The sequence below is a fragment of the Tenrec ecaudatus genome, chromosome 16 (assembly GCF_050624435.1).
Source record: "Tenrec ecaudatus isolate mTenEca1 chromosome 16, mTenEca1.hap1, whole genome shotgun sequence".
Taxonomy (NCBI): Eukaryota; Metazoa; Chordata; class Mammalia; order Afrosoricida; family Tenrecidae; genus Tenrec; species Tenrec ecaudatus.
The window spans coordinates 76,555,545-76,574,281 of record NC_134545.1 but is presented as its reverse complement, the minus strand read 5'-3'; the positions used below and the strand labels follow the sequence as shown (position 1 = coordinate 76,574,281).

The following is an 18,737-nucleotide window of genomic DNA, read 5'->3' as shown; positions in this document are numbered from 1 at the left end:
CATCCAGAGTGTGACAGACTGGAGAGGAAGCTCTGGTGATCTATTTCCAAAGATTAGCTGATGAAAACCCTGGGATCCCCTGAAAGCATTGTTTTCCAAGATGACCCCTCTAGGTTTTTTTTTTTTTTTTTTTTTGCTTATTAAAAAAATTAATTTTATTGGGGGCTCGTACAACTCTTATCACAATCAATACGTACATCCATTGTTTCAAGTACATTTGTACATTTGTTGCCATCATCATTCTCAAAACATTTTCTTTCTACTTGAGCCCTTGTATCAGTTTCTCATTTTCCCTTCCCTCCCGCACCCTTCCTTCCTCATGAACCCTTGATAATTTATAAATTATTATTTTTTCATATTTTAAACCTACCGATGTCTCCCTTCACCCACTTTTCTGTTGTCTGCTCCCCTGGGAGGGGGTTATATGGAGATCATTGTGATTGGTTCCTCCTATCTCCACCCACCTTCCCCTTTCCTTCCTAGTATGGGTCCTCTCAATATTGCAAACAAGCCTGTGTGATCACAAGGTGTCGATAAGATCAGGTATCAGGCATCAAAGACCCTGAACAAAATATCATATAATTGTGAATGAGGGGGAGTACAGAGTGGAGACCCAAAGCCCATCTATAGCAATTGGACAACCCATTATAGAAGGGACTCAGGGAGAAGACGATCCAGTCAGGGTGCAGTATAGCACCCATGAAACATACAACTTTCCTCTAGTTCTTCAATGCTCCCTCTTCCCACTACGACCCCAATTCTACATTGCAAATCTGGCTAGACCAGAGTATGTACACAGTACAGATAAGAGCTGGAAACACTGGGAATCCAGGACAGATAAACACCTCAGGACCCCTCTAGGTTTAAAACCACTGAACCGCTGGCTGCAACAATGGACTCGCATGTACCAGTGATTGTGAACATGGTGCCAGCCTGGGCATTCTGCTGTACATGGGTCACCATGAGATGGTGCTGACCCAAGGGCGACTCCTACAGCAACAACATATCCCAAAGAATGTTGATCTCCACCCCAGACCTCTCCCCCTGAAGCCCGGATGTGTAGGTCTATACACCTGCTAATACCTTTCTACCTTTTCTGAAATGACAACTAGACATCATCAACATGTCCCACCAGAACTCCTGATCTACACCTCCCCTCAAACCTAACCTTCCCTATCTCAGTCAACAACACTCTTCCACCTGCTGATGCCAAAAACTGGGGTCATGCTTGACTTTTTATTTTATCTCACATCCCGCATACAACCCACCAGCAAATCTTGACTCGACCTCAAAAATGTATATGCAGAGCAATGCCATTGCTAGCCATTTCTACTGTTACTATCTCTCAGTTGGGTCACTGAAATTGCCTTCTACCTTTTTGCTTCTAGACAATGCATCCTTACCACCGTTGCCTAAATGATCTTTTCAAAATGAAGTCAGATCAAGTCAATCTTTAACCAAAGCCCTGTAATGATTCCCGATTTCACTTGTGGTGACAGGAAAAGTATTTACAGGGGTTTATAAGGCCCTTGATAGTCTGTACCCCTTTATCTGTGATAACGCCCATGATTTGCTACCTACCCCGCACTGACTTCCCACTACTCTTCATATGAGACATCATGCATGACTTCAGTCTTCAAGAAATCTCACCTTGTCAGAGAGGCAAATCTCGTCCTCTTATTTAAAATCACCATCTGTCCCGACCGTCACACTCCTGTGGTACTTTCCCTTTCTAACATGCTACATAATTTATGTATGATATGGTTTACTGTCTGTCTCCCCTGACAAAAATCTTAGTTTTGTGAGAGCAAAGATCTTTATCTGCTCTTCCATCAGTGGCTATTAAGCACTCAACAGTGTGCTGCACAATTGGGCAGCCATTAATATTGGTGGAGTAGGGTTCTCCATCTACCTTCCATCATCCATTTCAATGATGTCCCATGGAATTGTAACAATGGCCAAATGCACACTTTTAAATGCAGCCACATTAACAAAAATATTTTATCTGTTTTATGTAAAACTTAATCTAAAAATATCTTGTTTATATACTAAGTTATATGTTTAAAAAAGTCTTAAAATGAAATCCATAAAATCTACAAGACCAATGCTAAGTGAGTCAAAATACCAACAAAAAGGATGGAATAAAAATTAAGGCTAAAAATACTTTAAGACAATATAACTAAAATATAATTATAAATAAAATAAAAATCTAAAATAAATTAAGAGCCTACAGAATTCTCAATAATTATATGAAGGATAAAGTGCACTCACTCACCGCAACATTTCCAATGGATTTGTTTCATGAACTTGGTTGCCACACCTTGGACAGTCGTTACTGTCTTCGAAGTGCTGGACAATACACGTCTTACAAACTAAGGAGAAAAGAGAGGCAAGGTAAAAATGCATCATTTGAACTCTTATTTAAATTTAAACTAATACGAGGGGGTACCCCCAAAATGGATTTTTTCATAGTTATGTATTTAAATGTTGTTTTACAAAACAACCTTGTCACCTTCAAAGTACTCTCCATTACACTTAATACAGTTGTCAAATCTGCAATTCGATTATTGGAAACATTTTTCAAACTCATCTGTTTGGATGTCTGACAACATCTCCCTCGTTTTTTTCCTTCACCTCTTCTATGCTGTCAAATCGCTGTCCTTTCATGTATGTCCCTCTTCATTGACAGAAACATAAAGAAGTCACATGGAGTAAGGTCAGGTGAGTAAGGTGTGTGGGACAAGAAAGGCACCCTGGGTTGTTGTTGTGCCAAAAATCAGGCCTTTTTGTCACATGCAGTTAAGGGTGCAATCTTTCAGAACCTCTAAATAGAAAGCTTGATTAATAATCTGACCTACTGGCCCCATCACGCTGGGCCAAGGCACTGAAGGCATGCAGCATGGGGAACAGAGTGATGAAATCCCTGGGGAGTTCCAAAAATAGACTTTGGAGACAGAGTGTGGCACCCCATCAGAGTCCGTTGGAAAACACTTGTAAAGGCCAAGAAACAGACCTTGAATTATTTACAGGCTTTTACATTATTGTCAGTGGTTTTCTTTATGTTATTTTGTTTTTGTCGCTGTTATTGTTTTGCTGGTTTTTACTTCCTTTGTTGTTGTTTTTTTGGATTTGCCTGTTTTTTGCACTTATTAATGTATCCGTATGTCCATCTAGATAAGATAGGGGAATAAATAATTAGGAGATGTAAAGAACGGGACCAATGATTCCCGAGGGGAGAAGGGGAGGTGGGAGACAGGCCGGGGTGGGGGGACACCAACCCAAGGGCAAGGGAAGGAAGATTGTAGGATGCCTAGTGGGGCTTAATCAAGGGCAATCTAGCAGAGAGGAATTACTAAACCTGAATGAAGACCAAACATGATGGTAGGACAAGAGGAAAGTAAGAGGAAATAGAGGAAAGAACCAGGAGGCAAAAGACATTAATAGGGGCCTAAATACAGGCATGCACATAGTAAATAAATAAATATATATGTGTGTGTGCATGTGTAGATATATGTGTATGTAGATATATGTGTGTGTGTATATATAATGAGAGGGGATTAGAACTATGTACTCATATCTATATGTTAAGAATTAAGGTTGCATATGGACATTGGGCCTCAACTCAAGTACTCCCTGATCATGAGAACACTTTGTTCTAACAATCCAGCATTCTGTAATGCTCACCTTCCTGACACAATCGATGAAGACAAAATGTGTGCATAAGCAAATGTGGTGAAGAAAACTGATGGTACCTGGCTATCAAAATATATAGCATCTGGGGTCTTAAAGGCTTGAAGATAAACAAGTGACCATCTAGCTGAGAAGCAACAAAGCCCACAGGGAAGAAAATCACCCCAGCTTGTGTGATCATGAGGTATAGCTGGGATCAGCTATCTAAGACCCAGAACAAAATCTTACCCAAGGTAGGGGGCATGAAGTAGAGAACCAATGCCCATTTGTAGAAAACTGGACATCCCCTCACAAAGGGGTCACAGAGAAGAGATGAATAAGGGTGCAGTATAGCACCAATGAAACACACAACTTTCCTTTAGTTCTTTGGTGCTTCCTGCACCCCATTATCATGACCTCAATTCTACCTTACAAATTGGATTAGACCAGAGCATGCACACTGCTACAGATAAGAGCCTGAAACACAGGGAATCCAGGACAGATAAACTCCTCAGGGCCAACAATGAGAGTAGACATATCAGGAGGATTAGGGGAGGGTGGGGGCAGAATAGGGGAATGGATGACAAGGATCAACCCCCACTCCCAGAGGGACGAATAATGGAAAAGTGGGTGAGGGGCAATGGAAGATGATGGAAGATATGGAAATAATAATCTGTAACTTATCAAGGGTTCGTGAGGGAGGGTGGGCAGGGGTTGGAGGGTGAAGAAATGGGGAGCTGATATCAGGGGCTCAAGTGGGAAGAGAATGCTTTGAAAATGATGATGGCAGCATATGTGCAAATGTGGTTGACACACTGGATGAAAGTATGGATTGTGATAAGAGATGTAAGAGCCCCCAATAAAAGTATTTGAAAAACAATAAATAAACTGACCTGGTGGAACAAACTCCAAATACACTATCTTCCATCATTTAAAAAAAAACCTCAAATGAGCATCATCTTGATTTTTTATTTCATTTGATGAGCTGATGTTTGCTTTCATGTCTCTCATAACCAGTAACAGACCTCTGTGTGTGTGGTGGTGGTGGTGGGGGGGGGCACGAAAATCTGGAGCTGTTCTTTCAAAGCACGGCATATTTCCACTCAACACTCTTTGCTAGTCAGTCAGAACCCGAGGCACAAATTTCACAGTGACCCTTCTCATTTCCAAATTTTCTGTTAAAATTTGCTGAACTGAGCTCCAGGATAGTCTAGATAACGTCCCCATCTCTCCAATGGTCCATCGTTGTCGGTCTTTGAGCACAAGTGTACAAATTTTGTTCACACTATCTTCTGTTTGGGAAGTTGATGGCTGTCCAGAAGTAGGCTTGTCATGAACTGATATTTCACCAAAACCACTCGTACACTTGAGTTTTTCCCATAGCGTTGTCCTTGTAAGCTGTGTTCAACATCATAACAGTTTCTGGGGCATTTTTCCCGAACAGGAAACAACATTTCACAGCCACATGCTATTCGCTTAAACAACCATCACAAAAAAACGAGGTTCAAGTGAAACAACTTTTACGAAAAACTTCACTGTGACTAGAGAGAACCTTCCCACTGGGTGCACTAACTCCGAGTGAGTTGCCTGATGCTCGCCTAGTGGGAAAACTGTACTATGAAAGCTCCGCCCAGTGGAGTTCCGTCTGTTTTGTGGGGGTACCCCCTCATATAACTAGTAATAGTTCTTTCAATAATTCATACACATTTTTTTCATTTCATTCATTGAAATCCCATATTGTAACATCACTTATCCCTCTCCCCACTGTGTTTCTTGTTCCCGTTCTTCCTTCTTTCCTAACCCTTATACACGTTGTCCTTGGGCAAATACTGTCTTAAAAATCTCAAATGGTTGATTATTCTAAGGTGTGCATACCTTCCTTGCGCTACTGCTTCCCTTCCATATGTATTTAATAAACAAAAAATAAACAACCCTGAAACCACTGCCATCAAATCTATTTAGGCTCACAGCGACTCCCTAAGGCATAGTAGAACTTCCTCTTGTGGGTTTCTGAGACTATAAATCTTTATGGGATGAAAAAGCCTCAAATTTTTCTCATAGAGCAGGTGGTGGTTTTGAACTACTGACTTTTCAGTTAGTATCCCCAAACTATGCCACCAGCATTCCTGCTCCCTTGATAGGCCTATTGTTTGACTGAAAACCGAGCCACAGGGGTGAGTTAATTTTCATAACTGAAGGGCAACTTAAAGTCATAGTTTTGGGGGTTCTCTCTCTCTCTGGGCAGTGGGCCTGGTCTTTTACATTTTCTCACACTCTGCCCAGGGCTTTCTAATGCGATCCTTTTTAGAGGAGCGGGTAATGGAAGCCAGGGACCACGGAGTTCCTGTGTCAGTCCTGGAAGCTGAAGTTTGCATAGGACATTGGACTACTTGTTTCCATGTGTCTTTTTCTTCACTTTCCTTCTGACAAGGAGAGATCAACAGTTTCAACACGCACGGTGGCTCGTGAGCTTTGAAGACCCCCGTTGCTACTCACAGGATGTAGTTGCACTGTGCTATGCCAATTGCCCTTGGGGGTCCCCTGAGACCACAGTCCTGAGCCCCCAGGCACAGTGTAAAGTACAGTGATTTAATTACATTTTATGAAAACTTGAAAGTGCAGCAATTTAATACAACCCAGCTGAAATGAACACCTACTGCCACAATATAAAAAGTATACACTATAATTGTTTACTCTTTTCTTACACATAGCCACAAATCAAATAATGTGTTCACACTACTTATATAAAACCTGGTGCCTTTACATGAACCATTAGGTTTATCTTATATAAAAACGTGGGAGAAAGAAAAGTAAAAACTGGTGTCTGCCTTTTTTCCTTTTGCTAAAAAAATTATTTGAACCCAACATAAACATTCTTAATAAAATTTCAGACGTTTTCAACATGCTTGGATTACTCTTTATGGTCAGGCTGCTCCTGGGACAAACTAGGCACGACAACGGCATTTCTGGACTTTACAGACAGAGGGTAGCGAGTTTGTGCTCACAGGGGCCCTGCTTCCATGGTGCACAAGGCAGGGGCGGTGATACCAACTGGAGTAGAAAGGAACAGTGGTGTTTGCGAGAATGAAGGAGGAACTGACTGGATTGTTAAGTTCTTACATAAAGATCCTAAGCAAAGAGTCCATGGGAAACCATGATTTGAACCTCCAGCCCTTCTAGAATCTCAGACACCCACGGGGTGTCGCTATGATTCAGAATTGACTCAATTGCAGTGAGTTTGGTCTGGGTTTTTGAGTTTACTCCCCAAAGACTAAAGCTAAAAATAGTATTTCATTATTTTTTTTCTAAGATTATTTTAGAATAGGGTAAAGCTAAGATGTTTAACAATAAAATATTTCTACTAAAATTTTCTTTTTGCCAGGCGTCTTGGTCACAATGTCATCATCATCATCATTAAGGGCTTAAGTACTAGGCAAGGTCCCAAATGCTTCTCTATATATTTAATTCAACGTGATTTACTCTTCACCACAGCATTGTTAATTAACACCACACCTGCTGCTGCTATTGAGCTGATTCCAACTCAGAGCCACCTGTACATCTTGGAGAAGTTGGTGGGTTTGAACTACCAACCTTGTTGTTAGCAATCCAATGTCTAACTCATAGTAAGAGCTCTACTAATTAGGTCCTATTGTTGAGCCCACAGCAATAAGGAAACTGAGGAAAAAACTTATGAAATTACTTAAAATCAGAGTCCATGCTCATAACCAATGCACAATACTGCCTATGTGGTGAGTTCTACTTGGATTTTATTTCTATAGGTTTAGAAGGAGCCCTGCTGTCATAGTGGGTTAGTGCTAAGCAACAGGCCAGCCGTTTGAACCCACGAGCCACTCCACAGGAGAAAGAAAGGCAAGCCGCTCCCTTAAAGACTTAGGGCCTCAGAAACTCAGCAGGGTTCTACACTGCCCTATGGAGGGATGAACTTGATGGTAGTGGGCTGGTCTGGGTTTTGGTATCAGCAACCCTAGTGATTCAATGAGTAAGCACTCAGCTGCTAAGAGAAACGTCTTCGGTTTAAATCTACCACTCACTCTGGAGAAGATGTGGTGATCTACTTCCATAAAGATGTACACTCTTCCAAACCCTCTGGAGCAGTCCTAGTCGCAGGCAGATTTGAATATATGGCCAGGAGTAACATATACAGGGGAAAAAATGACAGTGTAGAAACACATCTTTTTACTCAAACTGAATGTTTTAGACAAAAGTCCTCAAGAAGCCGTTTGTTTCTTCAAAAAAGATCTTTAAAAAGATCTTTGACATCGCTTTTAAAAGTTGTTCACCACCCAATTTACAATAAAATTTATAAAATGAAAAAACAGTCATATAAATAAAGCACAACCTTATAATCACATATATTAGTAACTGAGGAACCCATACCAGGTATTTAGTGAAATTGAAAAAAGGGTACAAAAGTTAGTGGTCAATACTGTTATACAACACAATCCTGTCATAGTGGTGTTCTATAAGATGCTTACACAGACACAGAGGCTGAACAGGTGTGGGAGGGAAAGTGAGTGGGGAATAAGCTAAAGAATATAGATAGACTTGATAGAGGATATTTGTGTATGTGCATTTGTATTTTATGAAAATTTATTCATGGGTATGGTAGAGCATACATGAAGCAATGTTATGAAAACGTCTTAGGCATAACCAAACATATGAGAGAATGAGCTATTAGGCCGTGGGAATCAAAACTAGAATCTGCTGGGACACCAAGGTCAATTAGCATAACGTAATTCACAGACATTGTTTTATATCCTACTTTGTGAGTAGTGACTATGGGTCTTCCCCCTATGTGAGGAGATGAAAATTATGAAAATCGAAACACATATGGAAACATTAGTCCAGCAAAATAATGGAGATATGAACACCAACCTGTACAACTCAGAGACTAGAGCTCCGTTACTAATATCGACTGCTTTAAAAAGGATCACCTTCAAAGGCTCTGGATCGAGTGGGAGGAAAATGTAGAACAAAATGCAAAATTGTCAGAGACCAGGCTTATCTAAAGTGTTCCAGAGATGTATATAAACCATAGATATATGAATGGATTTAGGGCTCACACTTCATTCTAGCCCTAAATTAGTTCTTATGACATGGTCCTGCTTAAGCCCGCCCTTATGAAGAAATCCCTAAAGATATCGGTGTTAGAGTACATTGTGGTGAAGAAAGCAGATGGTGCCTGGCTATCAGAAGGAATATCATCTGGGGTCTTAAAATTTGTCTTAAAACAAGCAGCCATCTAAGAGAAGCATGAACTAAGTCCACATGGAAGAAGCACACCAGTCTGTGTGATCCAAGGATCGTAAATAATAAAATCTAAATTCAAAGGAGTGAAGTGAATGGTATCAGAGCTTAAATTGTGAGCACCCAGTTTTCAGAAGGGAATGGATGACAGTGGAAGTCCAAATCCATTTGCAGAGTCCCTACAAGGATTGAGTCTATGGTGAATCCCCTCTGACCACAGGCCAAGGATGTGAAAGGCTTCCCCATCAGACAGAGGACACTGTAAAGTCAATTATGGCTGTTGTGGTTGGGTTACAATGTAACACCTTCTCATGTAAGCTCCCTTTTGATCCTTTGTAAAGTTGTTTCCAATATTTTTTAAGAAGTGAAGGAAGTTTAGCCTCTGGTGAATCCCGTCTGACCATAGGCCAGGGATGTGAATAGACTTGCCATCATGAGATGCAATGGATATTTGTAGTACCAGTCAGGTACAAATCTAACACCTTATCATTTGATCTCCCTTTTGACCCATTTAAAACAATTCCTAATTTTTAATATTTCCAGGTTTCTTTTTAATTGAGGTTTTCTTCTGGGTTATTTTGATATTGTTGTTTGTATGTTGTTAGTGTTTCTTTTTAAAAAATGTTTTCCAGTATGTGAAATCCAAGTTAGGCAAATCTATAGAGACAATAACTGGATTAATGGCTTACTGGGGTTGTGGGAGTGGAGGCAGAAAGCAAATGGGGAGCTAGTAACAAAGCATACAAGAAGAAAGAAAATGTTCTAGACCTGTTTTGTAGTGATGATTGTACAACTCCTTTAAAACATCTTAATAATTGAAGTGTATGATATGTGATATGTGAATTATATGTCAATATGTCAGCAGAGACAAATGGGATCCCCAAGACTATGGCCCTTACTCACCTTTCAGGTCTGGAAATGAACCAAATCCTGTGGCAGAATAATAAACCATTTAAGATCAAAAGGGCAGCACCGCTTACTTTGTGAAAGGACAACGTTCCCAGGGCACGGAAAGATGGAGGAATGGAAACAGGAGAACCAGGGAGGAAGCTGGGGATAAGTGACAGTAAGTACATTGGCTGAATTGCAATGGATGAATTTAAATGTATGTATGAATGGTTGGAAATAAAATTGATGATCTGCTCTTTAAACCTTCACCTGCTTCACAATAGTAGTAATAATAATGAACAATAATAAAAGGTAATAGAAAAAACAAAACTTCTCATCCTCCATAACTAGTCTTTGATTGCATTTTATAATCCAAAGTCTAGCTGTAAAAAAACATTTCTAAAAAAATCTTAAAAATTTAATGACAAGCTCTCTGATTGCTGAATTGGTGTCCTGGTGAATTCAGCTGGTCTCTAAGTGTGGAAACAGGTCAGTCTTCATTCTCACTTTACAGACACTCAAGAGAAAGGGAGGCAGGCTCACCAGGGAATCCCCAGATGGAAAAATAAATAACAAGCAGTCACCAACTATCAAAAGGAGACCCAGTGCCTCAATGGTGAAGAGCCTCAGCTGCAACAGAATGGTGGGTGGTTTGCAACTCTCAATGGTTCTATGGATAGAAGACCTGGGGATCTGCTCCTGTCAAGATCAAAGCTGAGGAAACCCTCTGGGGCTGTCTCCCTTGGCCTGTAAATCATGATGAGCCAGAATCAGCCGACAGCACATAACAATAAAACATACCAGCATGCAAGCTCAGGGCTTTGCCAAAGAGGGCTGTAGCACTGAGGGCCTGAGCAGCTGGCCACAGCTGCACAGCTGGTGGGCAGAGATGGCCCCCAGTCTCAGGCCAGGCAGCTTCAAGACCTGAAGTCCAAACCCTCAAGCACTGCCATCATAAAGTCATTCATTTATATGCATGGGTTGCCCAAAGTCCTTGTTTTGATCATTGCTTAGGTTTTAGAGAGATTTGTGTACTAATTAGCAGATACAAGGTTCCTTATCCCATTTACACCAGTGGTTCTCATGTTTAAATGGGCATCACAAGCACCAGTGAGCGTCTTTAAAGTACAGGTTCCAGGCCCCTTTGCAGACCCATTAACCCAGAAGCTTGGGAGGTTAGGACCAGGGCCCTCATGTGACAAAAATCTCTCAGGTTGTTCTGATGCGGCCAAGAGAAAACCGAGAAACATGGGCCTGAAGGAGGTGCTGGCCACAAAAAGCTTTCAAGTGCATACCTCTGTTAGATTGTTCTACTCCAGGATTTGACCTTCTGCCAAACTAGAGTCAGAAGTCACTTCATTAATGCCATCATGGTGAAACATAATAAAAAAGAATATGTGATCAATGTACTCTTTCCCCAGATCTACATGAGAAGTCAAGGCAGTAGATCCTAGGAGTTCTAGATCAATGGTCATCTGCTTGGATCTGAACCCCAGTTCTGCCATTAAGAAAGTCCTTCCTTTGGGTCTCTGTGTACAAAGGTGACAACCAGGGTACCTATCCCCAAGGGTCCTTGAGAGGACTAAATGGAATGTGAGTATATAGGAAGTTAGCAAATGAGTGTCCAGTACCTTGAAAATATTCAATAAATGTAAGCCAAATAGATTGTTAAACGAGCACACTTATAACAGGAAAAATTAGAATAATTTTAGAATACTTAATGCTATCGGGACTGTGATTAGTTTGACGCATATGTTCAAGAGAGATTATTTTGCTAAGGAACCTTGAAATGGCTATCTTCTTGGCTTGAATCCTCTGCAAGTATCTCCACACTATGGAAAGATAACCTTGTTCATTTGGTCCTCAGAATCTCAAGTGTGATGTTGTAAGACACACTGCTTCACCTGAACAGGTACACCTTGGTGGTCAATGTATGGCACTCTGTGTCTGGGGTCGGAGTGGGCATCGGGAGGGAGGTCCAAGATTGGCTAAGACATTTACAAGAAACATCTGTATACATTTACTCCAATTCCAGTACAACCTCATTGCTCTTGACACAATCTTGTTCTGTCTCCTCCCTCTTACTCTGGTATACCTGCTCCGATACACAATTATATGCTAATTTCAGTTTAATTATTAAAGAGCTATCGATCCTCCTTTCTAATTTTCAAGTGCTTAGAGGCCTCTTCACAACAGGTACAAGGACCACAGGTTGCTATCTTTGGTGTGTGAGCCATACAATCTCTTTGTATCCATGGAAGGTTAGCATTCCAGCTTTAATGAAACAAAGTAACCTACACAAATATCTCTTCTTAAAACCCAATTCCAGTAGCTGATAATAAAACAATCATCACTCCTCTCACGCCATTGGGCACTGTCAATCATTAGGAATGCTCTGTAATTTGAAAGTGATCAAATGCTAACTTCCTTTCTTTAAAAACAATCTAAATGCCATGGTTTTATTTGTCAATTTAGGCGCATGCTTTTCCCTCCGACCTTACCCTCTTCACTATTTTCCTGTGTCCTGCAGAGCCCTCTTGGCATAGAGGTTAAGTGACTGGTTGCTAGACAAAAGTCCAGTGGTTCAAACGCATTAGCCACTCCTTGGCCATCTGCTACTGCAAAGGTCACGGCCTTAGAAACCCCAAGGAGCCCTTCTCCTCTATGCCACAGGGTCCTGCCAGTCACCTAGCAAAAATGTAAAAGGAAACAGTGGTCTTCTTTAAAGAGAAGAGGTAGTCTCTGTTTCACACTTTTTTTTCTTTTTTAATACATACTCTTGTGTTGGAAATGATTTTGAATATTTCAGAATAGGTGCAATCAGCTCACATAAGACAATACCCCCCTTTTTTTACTTATATAAAGAACTAATGAGCATCTTTCTTTCTCATATGCTGCTCTATGACACATTTCTTTCATAAGCCTGCAGGAGCTTCAATATAATGGGAGATAAAATTAAAAAACAAAAACCCAAACCCAGTACCACTGACTAGATTCGGACACATAAAACCCATAGGGCAGAGCAGAAGTGCTCTTTTTGGGTTTCCAAGACTATGACTACTTTTACAGGAATAGACAGTGTCTTCCTCCCTTGGTGTGTTTGAACCACTGACCTTTTACTCACTGTGCCACAAGGACTCCTTGTCATGAAGCACAATGAGGCTAATATTACTTCTTAATGAGTCGAATACATATGCTTGTTTTGCTAGGACAATGGGGATGACAACAAAGCAGAGTTGGTTGAACAGGCCAGGCCAGAATCTGAGGATTCAAACAGTCAGGAGCATTTTCAGCCATGTGTATCAGGAGACTAAATGTCCAGGCAGGTTGGACGCATTAGCCTATTTCCACTGACATAACCTTGGAGTTCAGCGGTCCACCTGTTTGGTTGAGTGGCCAAGCGTGTTCACTGCTTGTATCTCTTGAGGGATTCAGCCAAACTATGCTGCTGTCGGGTGCCATCGAGTTGGTTCTGACTCGTAGTGTTCCTCTGTACAACAAAATGAGACACTCTTGGTCCTATGCCATCCTTACAATTGTTCTTACGTTTGAGCCCATTGTTCCTGACACAGTGTGAATCCATTTAGTCTTTGTTCACTGCCAAGGATGATGTCCTTTTCCAGCACTGGTCTCTCATGATAACGTGAACATGAGATGAAGTCTTGCCATTCTGACTTCTAAGGAACTTTCTGATTGTACTTCCAAGAATGATTCTCTTGTTCTTTTGGCAGTCCATCGGACTTACGATATTCTTCACCAGCACCTTAATTCGAATGCATTCTTCTTCAGTCTTCCTTATTCAATGTTCAACTTCCGCATTTCACATGCATACTTGGGTCCTCAAAGTAACAGCCTTGCTTTTTTAATACCTTAAAAGGTCATGTGCAGATTTACCCAATGCAATGCATTGTTTGATCTCATGACAGCTGCTTCCATGAGCATTAACTGTGGATCCAAGGAAGACAAAATTCTTAGCCACTTCAATTTTTTTCTCTGCGTATTATGCTGTTACCTATTGGTCCAGTTATGAGGGTTCTGGTTTTATTTACATGAACTTGCAATCCACACTGAAGGCTGCACTCCTTGGTCTTCATCAACAAGTGCTTCAAGGCCTCCTCACTTCAGCAAGCAAGACCGTACCATTTGTATATCACAAGTTGTTAGTAAGTTTTCAACCAATCCTGATGTTGAGTTCTTTGCAGAGTTCTTCATATAGTTCGCTTTCAGATACAGCTTTTCCGATGATTTGCTCAGCATACAAATTGAATAAGTACCGTGAAAGGATACAACCCTTACACACACACTCTTCCTGATTGTTAAACCACAAATCATTCCCTTGTTCTGCTTATACAACTGCCTCTTGATCCATGTACAAGTTCTGCATAATTAAATGTTTTGGAATACCTATTTTTCTCAAGGCTGTCCATAGTTTGTTATGAACCACACAGTGGAAAACATTTGCCAGTCAACAAAAACACAAATAAACAACTTTCTGGTATTTTCTGCTTTCAGCCAAGATCCATCTAATGTCAGCAATGATATCCCATGTTCCACATTCTCTTTGTGAATCTAGCCCAAACCTCTGGCAGCTGTCAATGTGCTGCTGCAACCATTGTTGAATGAGCAAATGTGATTTTCATGTAATATCAATGATATTGTTCAATAGTTTTCACATTTCATATAGGGTCACCTTCCTTTGGAATAGACACCAAAATGAATCACTTTTATTCTATTGACCAACGAGTCATCTTCCCAATACACATAGACAAGTATTTCAGCAGCTTGTTGGTACATTTCAATTGGTATTTCATCAATTCCTGGAGCCTCATTTTTGGCGAATGTCTTCCGTGTGGTTTGGACTTCTTCCTTTAGTACCATATGCAACCTATTGACCGATTGAATTTCAACTAGTTCTTTTTGGTAGAGTGACTCTGAATTAGTTCAATGCTTCCTTCATTGTTCATTATTTTACCCATAGAAACCCAATACGGCAACTCATGGCTTCAATTTTTTCTGTAATTCTTTCAGTCTAAGATATGCTAAGTGTGTTTTATTTTTCTAACTCTAGGTGTTTGCACATTTTTTTATGATACTTTAGTTTGTCTTCTTGAGCTGTCCTTTTAAATTTCTTTTCAGCTCTTTAACTTAATCCTTTTTTCCCATTTGCTTTAGCTACTTTATGATTAAGAGTAAATTTCAGAGTTGCTCTGACATTCACTTTGAATTTTTCTTTCCTGTCTTTGGAATGGCCTTTTGCTTTCTTCGTGGATGATAATCTTGACAGCATCTCACAGCTCATCAGGACTTCTGTCTTTCATGTTCAGTGCATTAAATCTTTTGCCGAGATCTTCTTGAAATTCAGGGGGCATAGACTCAAGATTGTGTTTTGTCTCTTGTGGACTTGTTTTAATTTTCTTTAACTTCAACCTGAACTTACTTATAAGGAACCGGTGGTCTATTCCACAGTCAGCCCCTGGCCTGGTTTTAGATGCTGATATTGAGCTTCTCCATCCTCTCTTTCCCAAAAATGTAGTCAGGTTTATTTGTGTATTACATATGGAGAAGTTCACATGTGTAGTCCCAATTTGTGTTGTTGAAAAAAGCTATTTACAATGAAAAGGTTGTTAGTCTTGGAAATTATTACCATGCAACGTCCAGTTTAGTTTCTGTCACGAAGGCCCTATTTCCCAACAACTATTCCTTCCACTTTGTTTCCAACTTTTGCATTCCAATTGCCAATAATTATCACAACAACTTGCTTGCATGTCTTATCAATTTCAGATAGAAGGCATTGGTAAAGCCCTTTAATTTCATCACTATTTTTAGTGGTTGGTGCAAAAAGTTGAATAATAGTTCAAATAATCCTGACTGGATTTTCTTATGCACAGATAGATATTACCCTATTACAGACAGCATTGTACTTCTGGATAGATCTGAAAATGTCCTTTTTGGTGATGAATGAATCTCACTGCTAGTATAGCAAATCAGATAAATGTCTGATTCAAAGGTGCCAACACCAGTCCATATCAGCTCATAATGCCTAAGAGAAAGATCTTTATGAATTCCATTTAATTTTTGAAGACTAAATTTTCCAGATTCATACTTTGTACATTCCAAGTTCCAATTGTTAGATGTTTGCGGTTGTTTCATTTGGGGCCATGCCTGTCAGGAAATGAAGGTCCCTAAAGCTATACTCCATATCGTTATGGCCGGCTCTCCTTTGAGAAGGTGAGCCCTTCCTCAGTCCTGTTTTCAGTGTCGTCTGAACCAAGGGGATCATCTTCTGGCACTACCTGACAATGTTCTGCTGCTATCCATACGGTTTCTGTGGCTAATTCCTCAGAAGTAGACAGCCTAGCCCTTCTCCATAGTCTGTTCTTGGTCTAGAAGCTCTACTAAAATCTGTTCCCTTTGGGTGATCTTGTTGGTGTTTGAAATACTAGTGATACAGCTTCCAGCATCACAGCAACATGCAAGCCACCATAGTCTGAGAAAATGACAGACACGTGATGACAGACACTCAGCTCTATACAGACTCATGGTATAATGGGTTATGGGTGGGCTGAAAAATGCAGTCGACAGTTCAAAACTATCAGCCATTCCCCAGAAGACAAACAGGCTTTCTCCTTCTATAAAGAGGCATCGCCTCAGAACTTCACAGGGGCAGGGCTGGTGTGTTCAAAGCTTTGCATCAGAATTGACTCACTGGAACTGAGTTTGGTTTTGGTTCCCATGTACTGTTTCTCCAAGAGTACAGCTGGATATTATAGGAAAGCATGATTCATCTCACCTCAAGTTTACAGCCAGGAATCCCAAGCGGGTCCTTCATCTGCAGTCACACTTTATGTCCAAGTCTATTCAACTCTTGCCAATACTGCACACTTTCTCCTCTCTCTTCACACCCCTGCCATAGCTCACTATCTGCTGATGACCTGGTTTCCTGTTTTACTGGAAGAAAAACCAGAAATAAAGAGGAAAGCACTACATCACCACACCAACGCACCTAATAGTATGGACACTCTGTGCTCTTGCTTGTTTCCAGAACTTTCAAGAAGTGGTCTGAAGTCAATCTCTCCTCTTCAGCACTAGAGCCCTCCTCTAGCACCTCTTTAAGAATTTACTCATGTAATTCTCCTTTCACCAGTCAATCTATAGTGGCACATTCCCATCTCAAGGGGGACAAAGAGAAATGTTGGTGAAGGGAGACAGCAGATGGTGTAAGATATGAAAATAATAATAATTTATATTTGTCAAGGGGTCACAAAAGTGGGAGGGTATAGGAGGGAGGGGAAAAGAGGAGTTGATACCAAGGGCTCAAGTAGAAAGAACATATTTTGAAAATGATGATGGCAACATATGTACAAATGTGCATGATACAATTGATAAAAGTATTGTTATAAGAGCTGTAAGAACTCCCAATAAAATGATTTATAAAAAGAAAAACAAAACAATAAAAAGAATATTCCCATTAAATTTCAAACATTTTGGTTTTCTATCTCAAAAAAAATAAAAAGAAAAAACATCTGTTGATCCCATCCCATTTCCCTTATCACCTTTTATTCAATTTCTTTGTTCCTCTCTACAATGACTCTCTTTGAAAAAGCTACCTATATTGTCAAGTTCCTCTGTTTCCATTCTTATTCATGGTTCTCTACCTTCTTAACAGTGAAATGTTTACATGAAAGCATATGAAACATGTGTGAAGGGTTTTAAAAATTATAAAGCACACACTAAGAAATCACTTCAGAAACACTGTGCTCCTCGCCTTGATGAAATCTGTATTGCTCTTGAACTTTCTGAAATAATTTCAGACTGAGAGAAAAGCTAGAAAAAAATAAGAATATTTGTGTGCACTCCTCACCCAGCTTTTCCTAACATCTTTCACAGACTTAATCTTAATCCAAAGATCAAAATCAGATCATTGAAAATTTCCCAACCTTCTTTTAAACGTATGTACTTTAGCTCTTACCACTCGGCTGACACCGCTCTTCACGACTGTCCCGACCTCCAGATTGTTAAATCAAATGATGGAGCCTGACTCCGACCCTAACGGGCACATCACAATGTTGACTGTTTCTCCTCCTTTACAGTGTTTACTTGTCTTCTAGGACCCCTCTCTTTCTGTGACCCTCCTAATTTACTGGTGACTGCTCTTTGCCCTGACTGGTAAATTCTAAAACATCCCAGGGTAAAGGCCACGGTCCCCCATCTTCACTCACATCCCTGATGTTCTTAGCTGTTTAAACATGCGCTATGTGCTGGCAATCTCCAGATACTTAGTTCTAAACTCTCAACTGGGCATCTCTATTCAATTTCCAACAGATGACCTCCTGTTTACTTATCCCCTGACACTAGTTCTCCCCTCAGGTCTTCCTGGATCATTTGATGATGTCTTTATTTGCCCTGTTTTGAAGGCCAAGGATCCTGCCTTTATATTCAGAAGCTAACCACTTACTATCACCGCCATGCAAGCCACTGCAATCTCTTGCCTGGGTGACGGACTGCAAGCTCCCCTTTCTTCTGTGGCTGACCCTCTACAGCCTTTGTGCCTCAGTTCTCTGAGTGCTTCTTTCTAAGCATGTTGGGTCAGTCAGGTCATTCTGCTGCTTACGATCCTATCTGCAATGAGTCTCCATTTCTTAGTAAAACCAAAATTCCTTAAAATCGTTCTAACAAGAACAGAGCACGATCTGTGGTCTGCACCCGCCCTCCGAGCCTAGGGCCGCTCCTGCCCTCAGTGCTGGCCAGTCCAGCCACGCGAGCTGCCCAGGCATGTCTCAACATGGCAGGCACACTCTTACCTCAGGGCTGATCCCGGCCACTTCAAACCTTCTTCCTTCAGATTCACACTTAGCTGAACAAGTAAGTGTTCTTACTCTGGACCTAGGTTTATTCTGAATGGTAAACACTAT

General features: G+C 40.7%; 1 protein-coding gene across 3 annotated transcripts in view; it reads right to left on the bottom strand.

Moving 5' to 3' along the window:
• Positions 1-18,737, bottom strand: part of PCGF5 (polycomb group ring finger 5) — a 170,115-nt gene that overhangs the window by 32,388 nt on the left and 118,990 nt on the right. For all 3 annotated transcript variants that reach the window (XM_075534581.1, XM_075534583.1, XM_075534582.1), the window contains exon 3: positions 2,276-2,372. In XM_075534581.1, the coding sequence (XP_075390696.1) occupies positions 2,276-2,372 (97 nt within the window). The remainder of the gene's footprint in view (positions 1-2,275; positions 2,373-18,737) is intronic.